Source organism: Myodes glareolus, chromosome 24 (genome assembly GCF_982192425.1).
Source record: "Myodes glareolus chromosome 24, mMyoGla1.1, whole genome shotgun sequence".
NCBI classification, from domain to species: Eukaryota; Metazoa; Chordata; class Mammalia; order Rodentia; family Cricetidae; genus Myodes; species Myodes glareolus.
The window spans coordinates 14,881,613-14,901,399 of record NC_142049.1 but is presented as its reverse complement, the minus strand read 5'-3'; the positions used below and the strand labels follow the sequence as shown (position 1 = coordinate 14,901,399).

The 19,787-nt window shown below is 39.2% G+C and overlaps 1 protein-coding gene across 2 annotated transcripts in view; it reads right to left on the bottom strand.

Moving 5' to 3' along the window:
• Positions 1-19,787, bottom strand: part of Hdgfl3 (HDGF like 3) — a 55,300-nt gene that overhangs the window by 19,663 nt on the left and 15,850 nt on the right. For both annotated transcript variants that reach the window (XM_085683052.2, XM_085683053.2), the window contains exon 2: positions 4,193-4,269. In XM_085683052.2, the coding sequence (XP_085539178.1) occupies positions 4,193-4,269 (77 nt within the window). The remainder of the gene's footprint in view (positions 1-4,192; positions 4,270-19,787) is intronic.

The window sequence follows — 19,787 nt, the reverse complement described above, 5'->3', positions numbered from 1 at the left end:
ATGTGTTAAATAGCATCATTTGGCTGTCATGTTGGAAACCAAGTGAAGGTTAGGTACTAGGATGTAAGCAAGAAGTAACAGAAGGCTACTGAAATAAAAAATGATGGCAACTTGGGCCAGGGTGTAGTTGATGAAGAAATGATCAAATTCAGATTTCATTCTTAGGAAAGAAACCTTGGTGGAGAAACTGGACTTGAGGCTACCTTTAAGGGCTCAGGATGATAAATAAGAAAGCTAGAGTTGTTAGTTACCGAAATGTTACGATTTTTCTCTTGCAGGAAAAAATTTGGGATGAAGCATATTGTTAGTTGTAAAACTTGAAGTCCCGGTTAAAACATTTAAAAGAAGATATCAAGTAGGGAGCTAGAAAATATTTTCTGGAGATTAGAGAAAACTATGAGCTAGAGATAGGAATTTAGAAATCAGAAAAAGATGATACTGAAACTTTTCAGTCAACATGCTAGAAGTAATTCATAAATTCCATTTTCTGACTGGGTATAGCCATGATCTCTCCAGATGGTTACAAAATAAACTAACAAATCTATGTATACTAAGTGTGTTGGTACACTTACAATGCACATGGGAGGTGAAGGCAGGAGTCTGAGCCCATTCTGGGCTCTGTGAGACCCTGTCTATCAGAGAGAAGAGTGCAGACCTGGTATTTAGCCATACTCCAGGAAGACCACATGTGGTGGTTTTAAAGGAAATGCCCCCCAAAGGAAGTGGCTCTATTAGGACTTCTTCTTTGTTGGAAGAAGTGTGTCACTATGGAGGCAGGCTTTGAGGTCTCATAAATGTTCAAGCCACACCCAATGTTTCAGACTACTTCTTGTTGCCTTCAAGGTAAGATGCAGGACACTTGGCTACTTTTCCAGCACTATGTCTGCCTGTATGCTGCCATGTCACACCATAATGATAACGGACTAAACATCTGTGCTGTGGGATAATGCTCTTGTACACTGTAAAGATTTGTCACTCATATTGGCTTAATAAAACGCTGACTGGCCAGTAGACAGGCAGGAAGCATAGGCAGGGCAACCAGATGAGGAGAATTCTAGGAAGATATGCAGTCATAATCCAGAAACAGAGGAAGCAAGATAAGAATGCCTTACTAAGAAAAGGTACCAACGCACATGGCTAAACATAGACAAGAATTATGGGTGAATTTAAGTTGTAAGAGCTAGTTAGTAATAAACCTTAGCAATAGGCCAAACAGTTTATAATGAATATACGCTTCTGTGTGTTTATTTGGGACTGAATGGCTGAGGGACTGTGTGGGACAGAACCTTCCATAGGCCCCTCTGAAAATGTAAGCCACCACAATTAAATGTTCTTCCTTATAAGAGTTGCCGTAGTCATGGTGTCTCTTCACAGTAATAGGAATCTAAACTAAGATACCACACATCCAAGAATATTTGGGCAGCACAAATTGGTCTTGGTGGTTTAAAAAGAAAAGACACAAAGTTGAATGAGTAGGGAAGGAGGTGTGGGTCCAGGAAGAGTTACAGGACGGGAAATGAAATTCTCAAATACACAACCAAGAATAAAATTTTTGAGGGATGGGTAGGTTAAAGTTTTATTTGATGAACAACATGAACATGAGAAAAAGTGGACATTATATGGCTACTTCACTTTCAAGGAAACTTAACAGGAATTATTACTCTTGCCTTTGACTTTTAAAATCATTGATCTATGCACAGCTTAACTGTGGGTTAAGCTGCCTAAAGTTTGTGTGCCAGTTGGCAGGTCTTTAAGGGAACCTTTCCACTTCTACTGATTTATGGAATACCTTAAAAAACAAATACTTACCAAGGGAATAAAAGTAAACACATAATTTTAGTAAATGGTACATACAGTAGAAGTGAGATTTTTTTTTAAGTTAACTTTTGCCTTGTCCCAAAAAATGCACCCAGATAATTTGGAACAGGTTATTCTAAAGAAAACTCAAAACAACGATACGCATATAAAATAAGGTCAGGAGTGAGGTAAATAAATTATGTATCACAAAGCATATTGTATTTATAGGTAAAACATTTACTTCTAAGCTTTCTAGCAACCTAAGAAAAGGTATATACAGTGCTTATTAGATGAAAATAAGACTTGGGTTTAGTTTCTTGCCTCCTTGAGGACTTGCAGCTGGTCCAGCAACACACACATACACAACAACAACACACACATACACAACAACAACACACACATACACAACAACACACACATACACAACAACAACACACACATACACAACAACACACACATACACAACAACACACACATACACAACAACAACACACACATACACAACAACAACACACACATACACAACAACAACACACACATACACAACAACACACACATACACAACAACAACACACACATACACAACAACAACACACACATACACAACAACAACACACACATACACAACAACAACACACACATACACAACAACACACACATACACAACAACAACACACACATACACAACAACAACACACACATACACAACAACAACACACACATACACAACAACAACACACACATACACAACAACAACACACACATACACAACAACAACACACACATACACAACAACAACAACAACAACAACATTAAGCCAAAATAAACTAAACTCAAAACAACACCAAAAATCCCTAAAAAATTATTTCCTGAAAGATACACATTATCTCTCACACAAGAAAATAAATTTCTGTCTTCAGGACTTTACCCTGGTGCTTTTAAGACCAGAATGAGGTGAAGTTAGAATGGGAGAAATAGCAAGCTAAGATTCATTTCAAACTCTGCTAACATTTAAATGAAAGTAAATGACAGACTGCAAATTGTCCCCCAAAACCATGCTCTTCTTCTTCTTTTGTCTTTCATTAACAGATTATTTCTTCTCCCATATTTTAGAACTGCTAAACTGGAAACCATTTCCCAGTTTCCCTATGGCTGTGTGCGGTTCCATGACCAAATTCTTGACACTGGAATGAGTGCAAGCAGAAGTGACCGAGGGACCTTTCTTGCCATTTTCTCACAAGTCAGCCTTGTTTTTCACTCTTCGTCTCTCTTCCCCTCTCCCTAGGAGATGCACATGTACAACTGAGACGTTAGTATTGAACTAAAGCCATGAGCTAGGTGTGAAGACAAATGGCTTTACCCTCCGCACTTAGGAGGCAGAAGCAGAGGGATCTCTGTGAGCTCAAGGCCAATGTGGTCTACATAGCGAGGCTCTCACGAATAAGCACACAAGGGTAATATCAAGGAATGGTAGGATCTGAGAGAGGGTGCAACTCTTAGAACTCACTTAGAGCAAATCTGTCTATCCACCCTCACCTGTGCCCACACTTCTGGATTACTGTGAAAGAAGGAAATAAATGTATATATTACTAGAATCCATATATTAACAGATGTAATTATAAAATCTTTAAAAGGCAGTACATTTGTTTTAGGTCTAAAGCTGAAAGAGCTAAGAGAATATAACTTTGTCCTATAAAAAATGAGGGAAAAGACGCTTCTCTAAACGTGACATGTACAGAGTCCCAGCAGCAAGTCAATTGCTCTAGGACTTTCACAAGTGTCCTGAAAGGAGACTTGGGTTGATAACCAACACTTAAAATAGAAACAGAAATGGCATTCAAAGCAAAGATGTGCTTTCAGTAATCAAGACTTCTATGAATAAAAACTTATTTTATGGTTTGGATTTGAAATGCCCCCTCTCCCCTGCTTTTATGTTCAAACATTTAGTACCCAGACAGTGATGTTAATTTGGGAAGTTGTGGAGTCTTATGGGGTGAGGCATGAATGATAGGTCATTAGAAATGTACCTTTTAAGCTACGGCCATGCCTGTCCCGGCTTGCCTTTTCTGCATGGCCTGGTCCTAGTCCACATGTAGAAACCTATGACCACACATTCTTCCTGCACAGACTCCACCATGCCTTCCCTGACGTGAGGAACTGAAATCCCCTGAAGCCATGAGGCAAAATAAACATTTCTTCCCAAACTTGCTTCTGTTGTGTTTTGTTACAACATGCAAAAATAACTAATGCACCTTACAGTAATAAAATGTGTTAAGTCTGTTATTTTATAAGAGGACATAATAACTAATATAAAACAGTATAGATCACATATTAATATGTAATCTAGTGGAGTCAGATCAGAGCTGTTGAAACTTAGGCTATTTTGTTAACTTACGTTTCATGGGTACCAAAAAAGAAGATGGGATACTTGTTGGCTGGAGGCTTCACAGCTCCCTCTGGGAGTTCATCAATCTATTAAAGATAAATTCAGTTATGAAAGAATGTTGTAAACACAAGAGAAACAATGTTTTAATAATTTATTGCCAATTTCAAAATAATATTAGTGTAATAAAAATTCTAAGTTTTTTCTCAAACCTAGCAAAATTCTTCTAAACATCCTATTTGGTTCTATTTAAAGCTGTAAATTTGAGGCTGAACTATTCATGCCTTTTGACTCAACAGAATTACTCCTACTCCTGGAAATCTGCTCTATTGAAATGAAACAAAAGCTGGACTTTTGACAGGGTGTCCCTGTTGCTCTGAAGCCTGTCCTGGAACTCATTCCGTAGACCAGGCTGGCCTCAAACTCACAAGAGATCCGCCTGCCTCTGCTTCCAGAGTGCAGGGATTAAAGGTGTGAGCCACCACTGTCTGACATCAAAAGCTGTACTTTTAAAAGTAATGACAAACACATATCCCTAGAATACATTTTAGCATAGGGGGTATGAGAACTAATAATGTACTATTATGCAACCATTGATCTGGACCACGCTGAGTTTCTCTCTCCAACCACATAAGACTTAAAGATACACAATTATTATTTCACTTCCATGTTGCAGATTCTATAGCTTTTTGTTGCATATCCATCATTCCTAGTTACGTATCTGAGCAATTTCTGTTTTTCTTGTTTTTGTTTTTGAGACAGGGTTTCTCTATAGCTTTGGAGCTCGTCCTGGAACTAGCTCTTGTAGATCTGGCTGGCCTCAAACTTACAGAGATCAATTTGCTTCTGCCTCCCAAGTGTCAGGACAAAGGCGTGTGCCACCACTACCTGGCCATTTTTTTTTAAAAAAATAAAGGTAAGTCAGCACTTCTCAATATATACCAGTTCTTTTATTTATTTATTTGTCTGTCTGTCTGTCTATCTATCTATTTATTTTTCATGACAGGATTTTTCTACATAACAGTCCTGGAACTCACTTTGTATCTATCTATCTATCTATCTATCTATCTATCTATCTATCTATCTATCTATCTATCTATCTATTTTTCATGACAGGGTTTTTCTATATAACAGTCCTGGAACTCACTTTGTAGACCAAGCTGACCTCGAACTTACTGAGATCCTCCTACCTCCCGAGTGCTGGGATTAAAGGCATGCACCACTACTGCCCAGCAGGAGCTACCAGTTCTAAGTGCCACTGAGGCTGAAAACTTCAGATAGAATAAGGTCAAAATTCTCTAGAATATTCCAAGAAATGGTCATTCTTCTCCTCATATCATGATACAACAACATGAAACTAGATGCGATTATTTATAAGCATGCTATTTTTAATTTTGTTGTGTTTAGACAGGGTCTCATACTGTAACTCAGGCTGGCCTGTAACCCACTATGTAGCCCAGGCTGTCCTCCAGCCTCTGCCCCGAGTACTGGGCTTACAGACAAGCAACAGCAAGCTATTCTCCTTCTATCTTCTCTGATGGCTAAACTTCTCATTTTTTAGAGACACATATTGTTCAATTATAAAATGAACATTTGTTTACAATATTTTGTTAGCAAAATAAGCTCCAAGAAATAATCAGCAATTTCCCAAAATGCTTATCTAGAAATGGTTTCTAGTTACAATACAGCTTTCTAATTCTATCATGAACATTTCAAACCCTGCATTGACAAATGAGGGGCTCTGAAATTTAGGATTAACATTGTAAATCTACCTGTTGGTTATGCTTTCCTCTGGAAGCTAGCTAAATATGGGTACAAGTCATGACTGTCACTTACTGGCTGTGTGATCTTGGGCAAATTACTCAACTGTAGCTTCTTCATCTCTTCACACAACACACATATTACTACTGTGACAATCAAATGAAAGGCAGTTTAGCATTCCTAGCACCAGGTGCTCAATAAATAGGTGCAAGATAATTATTAGCCTATCAACCTTTCCAGGGCCGTATCTTGTTTGTATGCAGGCATGTGCATGCAAGCAGAGGCATGGGGCGGACACCAGGGGCCTTTCATCAATTGCTGTCCACCTTTATTTTTTGAAGCATGGTCTATCCCTGAACCTGAAGCTCACTGATTCCACTAGGCTGGCCATCCAATGAGCTTCACAGATCTACTCCACTAGGATCTGAACTCAGGCGCTCATATTTCCCTACCAATAGTCATTTCCCTAGCCCCTGTAGGAGCTATATCATATTTAAAATGTTATCCTCAATACTATTGCTTAAATACAGTCTGAGAGTACCCCCCAACCCTTCATGTGTTAGAAGCTTGGTTCCCCAAGGTAGGATGTGAAGAGGGAGTAGCACCTCTACTGGAAGAGGCTCCTGGGACGCTGTCCTGGGAAAGAGATCATGGTATTCTCACAGGATCCCTGAGTTAGTTTTATAAAAGTCAGAGCCCATCTCCTAAGTTCTCTGCCACTTCCTGTCTTCTAGGAAGGATTTCCCTCACACTCTACCGTCATCTACCATTCACTGTGACTAGGGAAGCAGCCTCACCAGAACTGCTGACATGCTGGGAGGACTTTCAGTATCATCCACAAACAGGCTGGTTCACTTATCTAGGTATGGCAAATAGTGCTTATCAATCTTTGTTGTCATATGATAAAAAATCTACCACATCATAATGGGAAAATATCTCGTGACTTTGTTAAGCAAAAAAGAAAACAAATACTTTATGTTCATCATTGATTATAATTATATGTATGTATTTTTATAGATGGAAACTAGGAAGAAATAGGAAAATATAAACATCTAAGTGTAAGGTCAGTGGTATTAAAGAAGAAAAATTCTCCCTTTTCAATTTCCTTTTTGTTGTCATAATTTACAAAAGAAAACCTTTATGCCAGAGGACTAAAATGACTATTATATAAATAGAAAATTTCTTGTACTTCTTTACTGTTGCTGTTTTAATCAAACCCATAAAGATTGAAGCCGGGTGGTGGAACATCCCTCTAATCACAACACTCTGAAAGCAGAGGTAGGCAGATCTCTGTGAGTTTGAGCTAGCATGGTTTACATGGCTGGTTCTAGGACAGCAGAGCTACACAAAGAAGCCCTATCTTGAAAAACAAAAACAAACAAACAAAAAGATAAAATCAAGTCATTTCAATGTGAATAATTTTGCCTCATTTGTTTCTGAAATTAAAAAAAAGAACAGATTTTCTAATTGTAACATGTTCCAAAATTAGTCTGCTGACTGTAAACAATCTTAGAGCTAGTCAATGCATGCATATACTGTTTTTAGATACTAGACATCAGAGGGCACAGGACTATAGTCCCCAGGAATCAGTGTTTTAAGAAGGCTCTAGGCGATTTTGACACACCCTTGTCAGTCTCTTGTGGTTCTTGTAGATGAGCCATGGTGTTTGTATTAACATAAAGTTCTCTAAATCTTCAGGCTTTTTGTATTCGGACTGCAAGCTTATTTTCCTAGTTCTTTAAGAAAGTCCTGTTAAATATGTATCCCTTTAGAAAAAAATTCTTATAGAAACTGAAAACTTGCAAGCATTTTAAAAAGAGGAATCAGATGGGTTGTTTTAATGTGAACTTTTAAAATTTCTTACACTTCTGTGAAGCTGGTATTACTTCTGCATGTTTAAAATAAATGAACATGTAAGCAAATTACAATTCTGAGGTTTTCTGCTTTTTGTTTTTTCTTTGTAGGTCTCACTAGGTAACCCGCCTGACTTTAAACTCAATATCCGTTTGACTAAGCCTTCTGAGTGCGGAGATTACAGGCATGCTCCACACACTTAGCTCCTCACAGCCATTTTCTCTGTGTGTAACTATGCACACCTGTGCAGAGGGCATGGCAGCCACGAGGTGTCTTCTTCTGTTGTTCTATTTTACTCTGTCGAGATAGGGTCTTTTACTGAACATGGAGCTCACTTGTTTTTTTGTTTGTTTGCTATTATTTGTTTTTATTTTTGTTTTAGACAGGGTCTCTCTCTAAGTAGCCTTGGCTGTCCTGGAACTCACTCTAGACCAGGCTGGCCTCGAACTGTGAGATTTGCCTGCCTCTGCTTCCCAAGTACTGGGACTAGTGGCCTGTGCCACCACCGGCAGCAACTTTATTGCTTCTATGAGTTGTAATGTAGAAGTATCTGATATGTGACCCCTGTGAAAGAGAATTGTGATCCACAGGTTGAACACAACTGGCTTAAATGAGAAGATCTGAAAGCTCAACAACATCTAATATAATTAATATAATTAAGAGGGCCTCTACTGCACTAGCTGACAGTTCTCCCAACCCGTACCCATGGATACGGCCCTCATACAAAGAATCTTTTCCAATCAAAGATAACAGGCAGAGCTCCTGCTATCCCCAAGGATCAGCATTCAGTTCCCTGTCAACCCTTGAAATTACTCCAATAACCAAACATATTCTCCTGTGGTAACTGCATGGCACCTGATCCTACTGAAACTATCAGCCCTGTTTTACACTGTCCACCACTTGTGAGTAGAGCTACCAGTGGGCCTGTGGAAGGCATGGTGTCTTTTTCACTCCAGCCTTTGAGTAATACAATTAATAGTCTGCTGCCTGTCACATCTGCCAGTATTGGGTATTTGGGCATCCCCACAGCTACACAGTAGGAATTTCTCCCTCAGTAGGGGACGAATTAGTGATTAAAATGCACCAACATGAGGGTAATGTAATCATGACATGGAGATCAAGGGATTGGATTTCACATGGTGGCTCAAATGTGAATAATTTGTGTGCCCATTCATCCTGAGAGTCTAGCTGGAGGCTGAGGGGGTCAGAAGTCCTAAGGGGCAGGGCCCAGGGAAAGACACAAAGGCTCCTCCCTGGGCAAGATCTCTTCTCTTAGAAGGGACCACGCTCAGCTCTTTCCCCTCACTCATATTTCTGTTCAACTCCATCAGAAAGACTCTTCACAACCTACCTCAAAACCACTTCCTTCCCTATCACTTTTCCCTTCTGGTTTATTATTTTAGCACTCTCTGACACAGGAATGCATGCCTGTGCACATCTGCCTCTTGGCACTGAGACAATCTTTCTTGTCCTACTCCCCGCTGTACTCCCACTGCATACAGCAATGCTCGAGAGGAAGACATTTTAAGTGGAATCCTAACTCTACGCTCTGTGTATCTGAAAAGGGGGGTAGAGATAGAGATGGGGACACAGTGCCGAATGAGGGCTGGGAAATAGCTCAGAGGGTGAAAGTGTCTGCTGCCCAAGCCTGGCAACATGAATTTGAGTTCATCCCCAGGAACTCACGACAGAAGGAACTGATTCCAGAAAGTTTTCTCTCATCTCTATGCAAGCTGTGCCAAATGCACATCCATACTCACATATGCAGAATTCCTTCTTTGATATAGGTTCTTCCTGTGTCTCATAGGGTTGCCTCAAGCTCACAGTCTCCTAAGTCAGCCTCCTGATGAGTTAGGACTGGCTGCACATGTCACTGCATACAGCAGACATCACCATTTGTTTATTAAAACTACTAATCATTTTCCTTTGTGGCTTATGAGTCTGGATCTTGCTTAGTAGCATTTCTTAGTTCAAGATTATGAAGAACATTTCTTATGTTTTCTCTATCATTGCTTTCCTTATTTATTTAGAGACAGGGTCTCACTCTGCTATTAAGTTTAACAATTTCTTGCCTCAGCATCCCAAGTGTTTGGAATATAGGTACAAGCGACAATGCTAGGCTACTTTTGTGGTATTAATGAATTGTTTTCTAAACCTAGAAATGTGCCTCACACTGGGTACAGGGAAATGGACAAAACAAGTACTAGCAATGCTACTGCAGATATTTAAGGAATTGATACCATTCCTTTTATTGTAAAATTAAAAAACACGCCATAGTCTAACAGTTCTACTGCTAGCAAACAGTCTATCGTGTAGAAGAGCCTGGAAACGTAAAGAAACCAAAATGTTCACTGGACCACTCCAGCCCAAAGAAACGTAAGATCATTAGCATAGGTAGAAATGGTTAAATAAATGTTAAGTAGTATATACTACTATAAACCTCAGTCACGATATATTATGTATGGACTTGTAAAGCTAGTAATTTATCAAGGTCAAGGGGATACACACTGAAAAAAAAAAGACAATCCCATAAAATTCTGTGTGTGTTCGTTTAAACACAAAACATCAGAAAGGGTATGTTCTGAACTGTGACAACCAGTTATCTCTGTAGTAGTAATCAGTGCTACAGATTTACATTTTCTTTAGAAATCAAAAATACAAGTACATAAAATGGTCATGCATATCATATTTTGCACCAGTTCTTACAAAGCCTTATCTAAAAAAAAATAGCCCAGGGCACGGAATTCTCATTAAAAAATGGCTAGAGAACCTATCATGCGCCAAGGACTATTCTTGGTCTACATGTGCCAAGGACTATTTCTTTAGCCAACTTTTCTCAGTACAAGCCAATGAAACCCCTGTCTGACTGGAGAGAACACCTTCTCCCACTACAGACCGCTTTTAGAGCCTCCAATTCAACACAAGGATGGAATTGTAAAGAATCTTTATTCCACTGTAGATGGGTATGTCAGGGGCACAGAAGGTGGTTTGTGGCAGAACTGGGGATAAGACTGGGGTATTAATTAGTTTTGAGGGAGTTGAGAGAGAGGTGAAAATCTGCAGTTAGCCTACTTGTCAGAGTGGCCTGTGGGCTCCTGCTGGAGTTGGGGGCTGGGATCAAGCAATGTGGCTTGGGAGGGGAAGGTCTGTGTGGGGTGAGGGGAAGATTTGTGTGGGATGAGGGGAAAAAGAAAAAGGAGGCCTCATGAGGAGGAGGTCTACTACAGAGCCAGGAATGAGATTCAAAGCAATTCTACTAAAATCAGGAACAAGACAAGGCTCTCCACTCTCTTCATACCTTCTCACCATAGCACTTGAAATCTTAGCTAGAGCAATATGACACCCGAAGGAGATCAAGGAGATACAAACTGGAAGGGAAGAAGTCAAAGAATCTTATTCGCAGGTGAGATGATAGTATAGTATACACAAGTGACCCTAAATATTCTACCAGGGAACTTCTACAGCTGATAAACACCTTCAGCAAAGTGTTTGGATACAAGATTAAATCATGAGAATCAGTAGCCCTATATTCAAATGACAAATGGACTGAGAAAGAAATTAGGGACAGAACATCTTTCACAGTAGCCTCAAAGAATATAAAGTATCTTGGGTTAACTCTAACCAAGCAAGTGAAAGATTCGTATGATAAAAACTTTAAGACATTGAAGAAAGAAACTGAAGAAGATATCACAAAATGAAAAGATCTCCTATACTCATGAATTGGTAGGATTAGCATAGTAAAAATGGCCATCCTACTGAAAGCAATCTACAAATTCAATGCAATCCCCATTAAAACCCCATCACAATTCTTCAGACTGAAAGGACAACATTCTCCTTCATATGGAAACATAAAAACCCAAGATAGCTAAAACAATCTTGAATAATAATGCTGGAGCTATCACAATCCCTGATTTCAAGTTGTGTTACAGATTTATAGTAATAAAAACAGCATGGTGCTGGCACAAAAACAGACACACTGATCAATGGAACTGAATTCATGAGCTGAACATAAATCTACACACCAATGGACATCTGACTTTTGATAAAGCATCCAGAAATACACTCTGAAAAAAAGAAAGCATCTTCAACAAATGGAGCTGATCAAACCAGATAGCTGCATGTAAAAGAATCCAAGTAGATCCATACTCCTTGCCCTGCACAAAACTCAACTCCAAATGGATCAAAGACCTCAACATAGAATCAGATACACTGAACCTGACAGAAGAGAAAGTAGGAAATAGCCTTGAACATTGGCAAGAGAAAAGACTTTCTGAGCAGACCACTATTAGCACAGGCACTAAGATCAACAATTAATAAATAAATGGGACCTCATAAAACCGGTAAGTTTCTACATGGCAAAGGACATCAACGTTTGTCAGTGTCAAATCATTTTGTCAAAGTGTCAGCCTACAGAATGGAAAGATTTTTTTTTTACTAACTTCACATCTGATAGAAAATTAATATCCAAAGTATATAAAGAACTCAAAAACTAGGTATAAAGAAACAAATAACCTAATTAAAAATTGTGTACAGATTTAAACAGAAGTCTCAAAACTGGAAATTCAAATGGCTGAAAAACAAAGAAATCTTAAATACCGTTAGCTTTCTTAGGGTTACTACTGAAAGAGTACACCATGACCAGAGCAAACTGAGAAGGAAAGAGTTTATTTGGCTTACACTTCCATATCACTGTTCAGCAAAGGAAGTCAGGACAGTAACTCAAAAGCAGGAACCTGGAGGCAGGAGCTGATGCAGCAGTCATGGAGGAATGTTCAACCTGCTTTTCTTATAGAATCCAGAACTACCAGCCCAGGATGGCACCACCCACGATCGGCTGGGCCTTCCCTCATCTATCATAGATAAAAGAATGACCTACAGCCTGATCTTATGGAAGCATTTTCTGAATTGAGGTTTCCTCCTTTCAGGTATTTCTAGCTTGTGTCAAGCTGACATAAAACTAGCCAGCACATTAGTCATACAAATCAAAAGTACTTTGAAATTTCATCTTAAACCCTTCAGAAAGGCTAAGAACAATAAAACAAATGACAGCTCATGCTGGTTAGGATGTGGAGTAAGGGGAACACTCATTCATTGCTGGTAGGAGTGCAAACTTGTATAGATAAGACATTATGGAAATCAGTATGGCAACTCATCAGGAAAATGGGACTCAATCTAGCTCAAGATCCAGTTATACCACTCTTGTGCATATACCACTTCATTCTACCACAGAGATACTTGCTCAAACTAGTTTATTGCTGCTCTACTCATAAAGCCAGAAATTAGAAATAACTTTGATGTCCCTCAACAGACAAATGGATGAAGAGAATATGGCACATTTACATATTGAAGTATTACTCAGCTGTTTAAAAAGTGGATTCATGAAATTTGTAGGTACATTGATAGAACAAAAAAAAAATCCCAAGTGAGGTATCTCAGATACAGAAAGACAAATATGGTATGCATACACTTACATGTGAATATCAGTTAAGTCAATGATAACCAAGCTACAATCTGAAGAACCAGAGGTTAGTTATAGAGTAAGGAACTGGGGAGACAAATAGATCTCATTAGGAAAAGGAAATAGAATAGTTATGGACAGGACGGGGCTAGAACAGTGAGGATCAAGTGGGGAGAGAGAGACGAGGATGAGAGAGGGAAAAGGGAGAGAGCCAGCTAAAATTAAGGGCCATCTGAGGGGTAGTGTGGAAACCTAATATAGTAGAAGCCTCCTAAAATATTTACATATGTGAAGGTGATCTAAATAGAATCACAAAATAATAGGGAGACAGAGCCCCAACTGGCCATCTCTTGTTACCAAGTAAAGCTTCCAATACTGGGATTACATCTAATTGAGTTGTAGGCCAAGGGGTTACATTGGAATCCCAATAGAACTCAGACTGTTCCCAAGGCAATAGATTGCACTCCACAAACTAAAGGCAAGGCCCCACTGCTGAAGACAACACCTACACAACTCACTGAACATGGAGAAGTCAAACTGGTGCTTAGATAGAGCTATCACCCCCAAGATCTAGCGTCTTTGGTACAGGAAGGTACTCTGCATGCTACTATAAGAGAAACATAAACACCAACCCAGCCACAAAACCTCTGATCTACCTGCCTGCACGATATGCTAAGGCAATGGTGGCACAAAGTTTGTGGGAACAACCAAATGATATTTGATTTGATTTACGGCCCACTCCATGAGGTGGAACCCCTATCCACTGCTTGGATGGACCTGAGACTAGATAGACAGGGACCTAGGTAAAACCAAATAATACTGTTCTTTTTTTTTTTTAAGTAGCAATAAAATTACTCCTAATGACATTCTGCTATACTCATAGATCAGTGCTCAGCCATCATCAGAGAAGTTTCCTCTGCAGCTGATGGGAACAAATACATAAACCTACAGCCAGACATTATGCAGAGAGTGAAAGACCCTAAACATACTGCTCTAAATGGGATATCTCCATCAAATTCCTCTTCTCAGGGCTCAGGGAACCCCGTGGAAGAGGAGGCAGGAAGAGTGTAAGAGCCAGAGGGCATGGAGGACACCAGAACAAGGTCCTCTAAATCAACATGATCAACGTACATATGAACTCACAGAGACCGAGAAAGCATGCACAGGGCCTGCACAGGTCTGCATCAGGTCTTTTGCGTACATATTATGGCTTCCAGTTTGGTATTTTTATGGGATCCTGAGTGTGTCAATGTGTGGGTCTGTTTCTTGTGCCTTCTCTCAAGCCGTTTCCTTTTACTGGTTTGTTCTATTCAATTCCTACGTGTTAGCTTTTGTTTTATCATATTTTAGTATACTTTTTTTTTTTTTTTTAAAAAAAGAATCTTTATTTTTAGGAACTTTAATAGCTCCCCAGGCAGGATTCTTAGCTGGTCTTCCCCAAGTGAAGTTTTCCTAACCATAGGCACGACTTTCTAGAGTATATTTTAATAAGGCAAAGAACCTAACGCTTTATTATGATCTGTCAATGACCGCTCGCTAAAAATTTTAAATAAAGATGACCATGTGAAGTTACTTGTTTTACTTTAGACACTTGTGAATCCTGGTCACAAGATATGTGACAATGTGTGCTTTTTATGTCATGTAAATATTGTCATCTTTTTGTTCATCTAAACCTCTTCTCCAATTTGGGACTATTTTTTTCTTTCTATTCTCTTTTGTGAAGTCAGTCTCTTATAAAAGTTATATTGTTGGATTTTGTTAGTCCAAATAAAAATAATTTATGCTAGTAATACGAACCTTTAAACACAATCTCTTTCTTTATATGCATTTTCCCTGTAAACTGTAATGTAAATACCTCATTTAAAATTCTATCAGTAATTATTTTAAAAATATGATCAAAATAATGTTTATATATTAAGATATTTATTATAGTCCAAAATGAGATATTTAGTGCTTTCTCATCCTGCCCTCCCTGCCCCAGTCTATATTAACCTGCCCCCTTCTCTTCGTCAGGTTGTAGGGTTTGGTTTAATAAATCAGTAACTGCCTTTCTTGCAGTTACGTTGAGGGTAAACAAGCAGGAATAGGCAAACACCAAGAGACAGGATGTGAACACAAAGCTACCCGAGTGTCAGTTTTTGCTGGAGATGCAAAATAAAAGATAGGATGGCCCCCAAAGAGGTCAAGAACGAACTTCCCATTTGGGAAGAATATAGTCAAAATCCACATAAATTTTACTCTAGCAGAACAAACAAGGTGGAGGCGGCAAGAAATGGAGAAGATTCTGGTATGCTGTGGCTCTCCTTTGCCCTTTCTCCAGGACTTCAACTAATAAATAAGGTCCCTTGACAGCCCAAGGTATGTCTTCTAGATCTTTAGATGATTTGAATCTATGGAATCCTTGAGAGAGGCTGAAGACAGAATCATTTGATTAGGTACTCTGATGGCAGCATAAATTGAGGGTGACTGCCAGGGATTCCTGTAAAGAATGCCAAACTCCATGGCTCACCCACAAGACTCTGCCTCGGATTTAATTAAATCCTGTCCAAGAGGGCCATCTGGAGGTAAGGCGGTGACTGCAGGGGGAAAACCAAGCTGAAAACACCAAAAGATGACCAGGGAAAAGACCACTGACAGGATGTCCATTTACTCAGGGGCTGAAGATGAGGTCATCCCAGGAAGGCTACTGCTTTGGAGTTGTAGGCTGATTTTAAATGGTTCCTAGTGACTCCATCCCTGAGTCACTGCTGTGTGTGCAATCTCCCTCCTAGAGTGCAGGCTAAATCTAGCTACATGTTAGTAATGAACGGAACATGACAAACGTGATTGGATGCCTCTTCTAGGTGTATCAGGACAATGACTTCTGCTGTGCTATACCCTGTTCTACCCAGCCCACAAGGCATGGGATACACAGGACATTCTCTGACTGACGGCTGTGAAGAAATGAACTCCTCTGGTCAACAAACCATTCCTTCCAACTACTTTATACGTCTTGAAAGTGTGTCTATCTTCAGATCAAGCCTTAAGATAACTGCTCTTGTGAAGAGTCAGAGTCAAAGAGTCCACACGGACAGAAACTATGAAATAAGAAATGTGTGCTGTTTTAAGCTAAATTTTACAGTAATCTGTTATGAAGGTATTTTATTTGGAATAGTAACATATAAAACAGACCAGTAAGTAATATCATAAAGACAATTAGGAAGTCATTAAGAAGAAGTTGCAAAGAACCCACAAGCAAAGAATCGGCTTTAAACAGTTGCCTCGACCAGGCAGCAGAAACACCAGCTCCCCAGTTGTTAGTCAAGTACAAGTAAGAACTTTCAGGACTCTGTACCCAAACAAAACAAAAAACATTAATGCTGTTGTCTACCCCAGTTCCATCCTGAGGTGACTGACAGCTGAAGACCCCGGTTAGTAAGAATGAGGGTGTCCTTGTAGACAAGGTCAGAAATACTACTTGAACCCTTTCTTACTGTAATAGGCCAGCATTCAGGAGGCCTAAAGAAATTGCCTAAAGACAGGAAAAACTAGCTGAAAGTAAAACAAAGTTTTATTCATTACACAGAATTCACTATATTTATTAATGATTTTTGTGTGTTTAACTAGAACTAATTTCAGGTTTTTCATTAGCAGCTCTCACCCAAAGAGGCAGAAGAAAGGCCAGCATCATGTAAGTAGAGATAAAACATAGTTTCAACAGAGAAAAATGAGAAAACAAAGAAGTCATATCAGTTAAATTATAGCTTAACACAAAATTATGCTTGAAGACATTTTAAAGACAAGAGAAAACTAACTAGGTTACATATAACATATTATGAACGGTAGTTAGCAAACACAGACATCCAACAAGCTGACAGGTACTATGCTATTTCCTTTTAAAATTAAAAATCAATAATAATTTAAATATTTCTTCTCTAAACCTTCTCTAAAACCAAACAGTATGTAGACCTTTCTGTCTACTGAGTAAATATGTTTAACAATAGAGGATATCAGATAATTGTATCACAATTCACATTCAGTTGAGCACTGTTGTTTGTAGATTTAACTATTAAAATGTCCCAATGTTCAATATTAGTCTCCTATTATTTAGTTTATACCAAAATAAAGGTGATGGTTAAAAATGAAAAGTGAAAGTAACAAAATGAACATGGAAATAAACCATAGTAAAAGGCATAAAATAATAACAGTTCTGTTTATTTCTCTCAAGCAAAATAATATGACTTAAACCTCAACGAATGTAAAGATTTTTTCCACCTGAACTAACACTGGGAGGTTATTAAAAAGGTAGTGAGTGCTTACCAACTAGCCCTTTATTTTTAAAATTAATTATCCCTTTAGACCGTTACTGTGATGACTATCTGTTGGTATCATCTACATGTGCATCTGCATTACACAAACGGACCTGTCACAGGTGCTGTTTGATCATGGAGAGCCTTGGTTTTAGAGACAGGCTTACTTTTCCATGTTCCCCCAGGTGTGTGCACTCTCAGGTAAATATGTTTAGCAATGGTGGGTGTTTTTTTGAGGGGAAGAATGGTGTCTATGATGCTTCTCACACACAGAGAAAGAAGGAATTTTATTTTCTCTTCACTGTGAAAATTCTTGAAATTGGCATAGACCAAGTGGCACAGCACAGATACAATTTGTAAACAGGGACCGCATGTTTGTTTCCCAGCCGTCCAGACCTGAATAATCACATAGACTCTTGTCAAAAGGGTTGCAGCAACTCCTATTTCCACCAAGGTATAAGAAGGAACTCCTTTCCCATTTTTGATACCATTTGGATATCACTTCTCTTTTAAATTGACATTTTCTGATTGATGGGTTAGGTTAAACATCTTTTCATAGCTTTATTGGCCATTATAATTTGCCCTTCATCAAACTGCCTATTTATATCATTTCTTTATTTCTATACAGAATTCCCTTTTTTTATTATTTTCTGCTGTGTTTTACCCTCACATTTGTTATTTTCATAGCACATAGACCTCCCAATACAGTCTATATCTTTGGATATACTACTTCTTTTGAGTTCCTGGACCAATTTCTTTCCTCCCGCTCTCTCTCTCTCTCTCTCTCTCACACACACACACACACACACACACACACACACACCTCACAATCTACCTCTTCTCATGAGTCGCCTGTATTTTCACTTATTCTATTAGTGATCTCCATGACTTTAAATGTCATCTGTAAACTGATAAGTCTCATCTTATAATCTGTAAATTGATGAGTCTCATTTTGTAAATACCCAAATGTCAGAGCTTTCTGAGCCTAAGATCACATATGGAGATTGTCCTAAAAAATTTGATCTTATTTCCTAACCTGCTCATTACTGCCCAAATAACCGGCATCACCATCTACTCAGTTGTTTCCTACCAGACACTGGAGAGACATTGCTGATTTAATTTTCTTCAAAGGCATTTTACCTTGGTGACCACTAACTTCTTCCAATTATACTGCTAAGAAGCATCACCAAACAAGCCATTTCTTTCCAAGTCCACTGTTCTCCCCAGTCCTTGTTAATCATCTAAGGCCTTTTACAAGTCTCCAGAAAGGCCCTTCTATTCAACATCCCCAATCTTTACCCTGCCCAACTGTGCACCCAACTTCAAACCTTCAGTTCCTGAAGATAAATCAGACTGTCATTTGTCTGCTTGAAAATCCCCAATGACTTTCCACCCCTGAAAACACTCTAACTAGGTTGGACATCTTAGATCCTCTATTAGAAGGCTCTGGTCCACCTGGCAGAACTTGTCACCTGCAGGGCAGTCGCGTGAGCTTCATTCACCTACTTGCTCGTGACTATTCCAACCTCTTTGCTGCTTTTCCTTCAGTTGTATGGATTTCTCCCACAGAATAAAATCTGCTGAAACATAGTCATTTTTAGATTGGTCTTCCCTCGATCACGCAGACACATACACCCCCTCATCCCTGTCTCCTCAGCATTACATCAGAAGCACCCTCTTAAGCTTGCTTCATCTCCTGTTCTCATATGGTTACATTACGTGTGATTTTGCTGGCTTATCCACAAGTTCCTTCTAAACTAAAAATGTCGCAAGAACAGAAACATTTTCCATACTGTTCAGTGTTTAATTCCTAGCACCCGGAACGAGGTTTGGTGTGGTGGTTAATCTCGGTTGTCAACCTGAGTACATCTGATCTGGTATTAACCAATCAGCTGGGCACACCTGTGAATTTTCTGGATTGATTATCTGAGGTGGGAAGGCCCACCCTAAATCCGTACATCTTTTGGTAGCAGTCCACCTGAAAGGACATGGCAGAAGGAGGCTTTCCTTTTTGCCTGGTTGTCCTCATTCTCACTGGCAAGTTCATCTACCCTGCTGGTGAGACATTCCTACACTAGACTTAGAACTTTGGGATTCCAAGATAGAATGCAGAACAGCTGTTTTCTATGATTGTGGGGACTCTAGCATCAGACTGGGACTGCTGTGACATCCTGTCTCATGGACTAACAACTTCTGAATCCTTGGCCTACTGGGGAATAACTATTATTGAATACTTGGACCACAA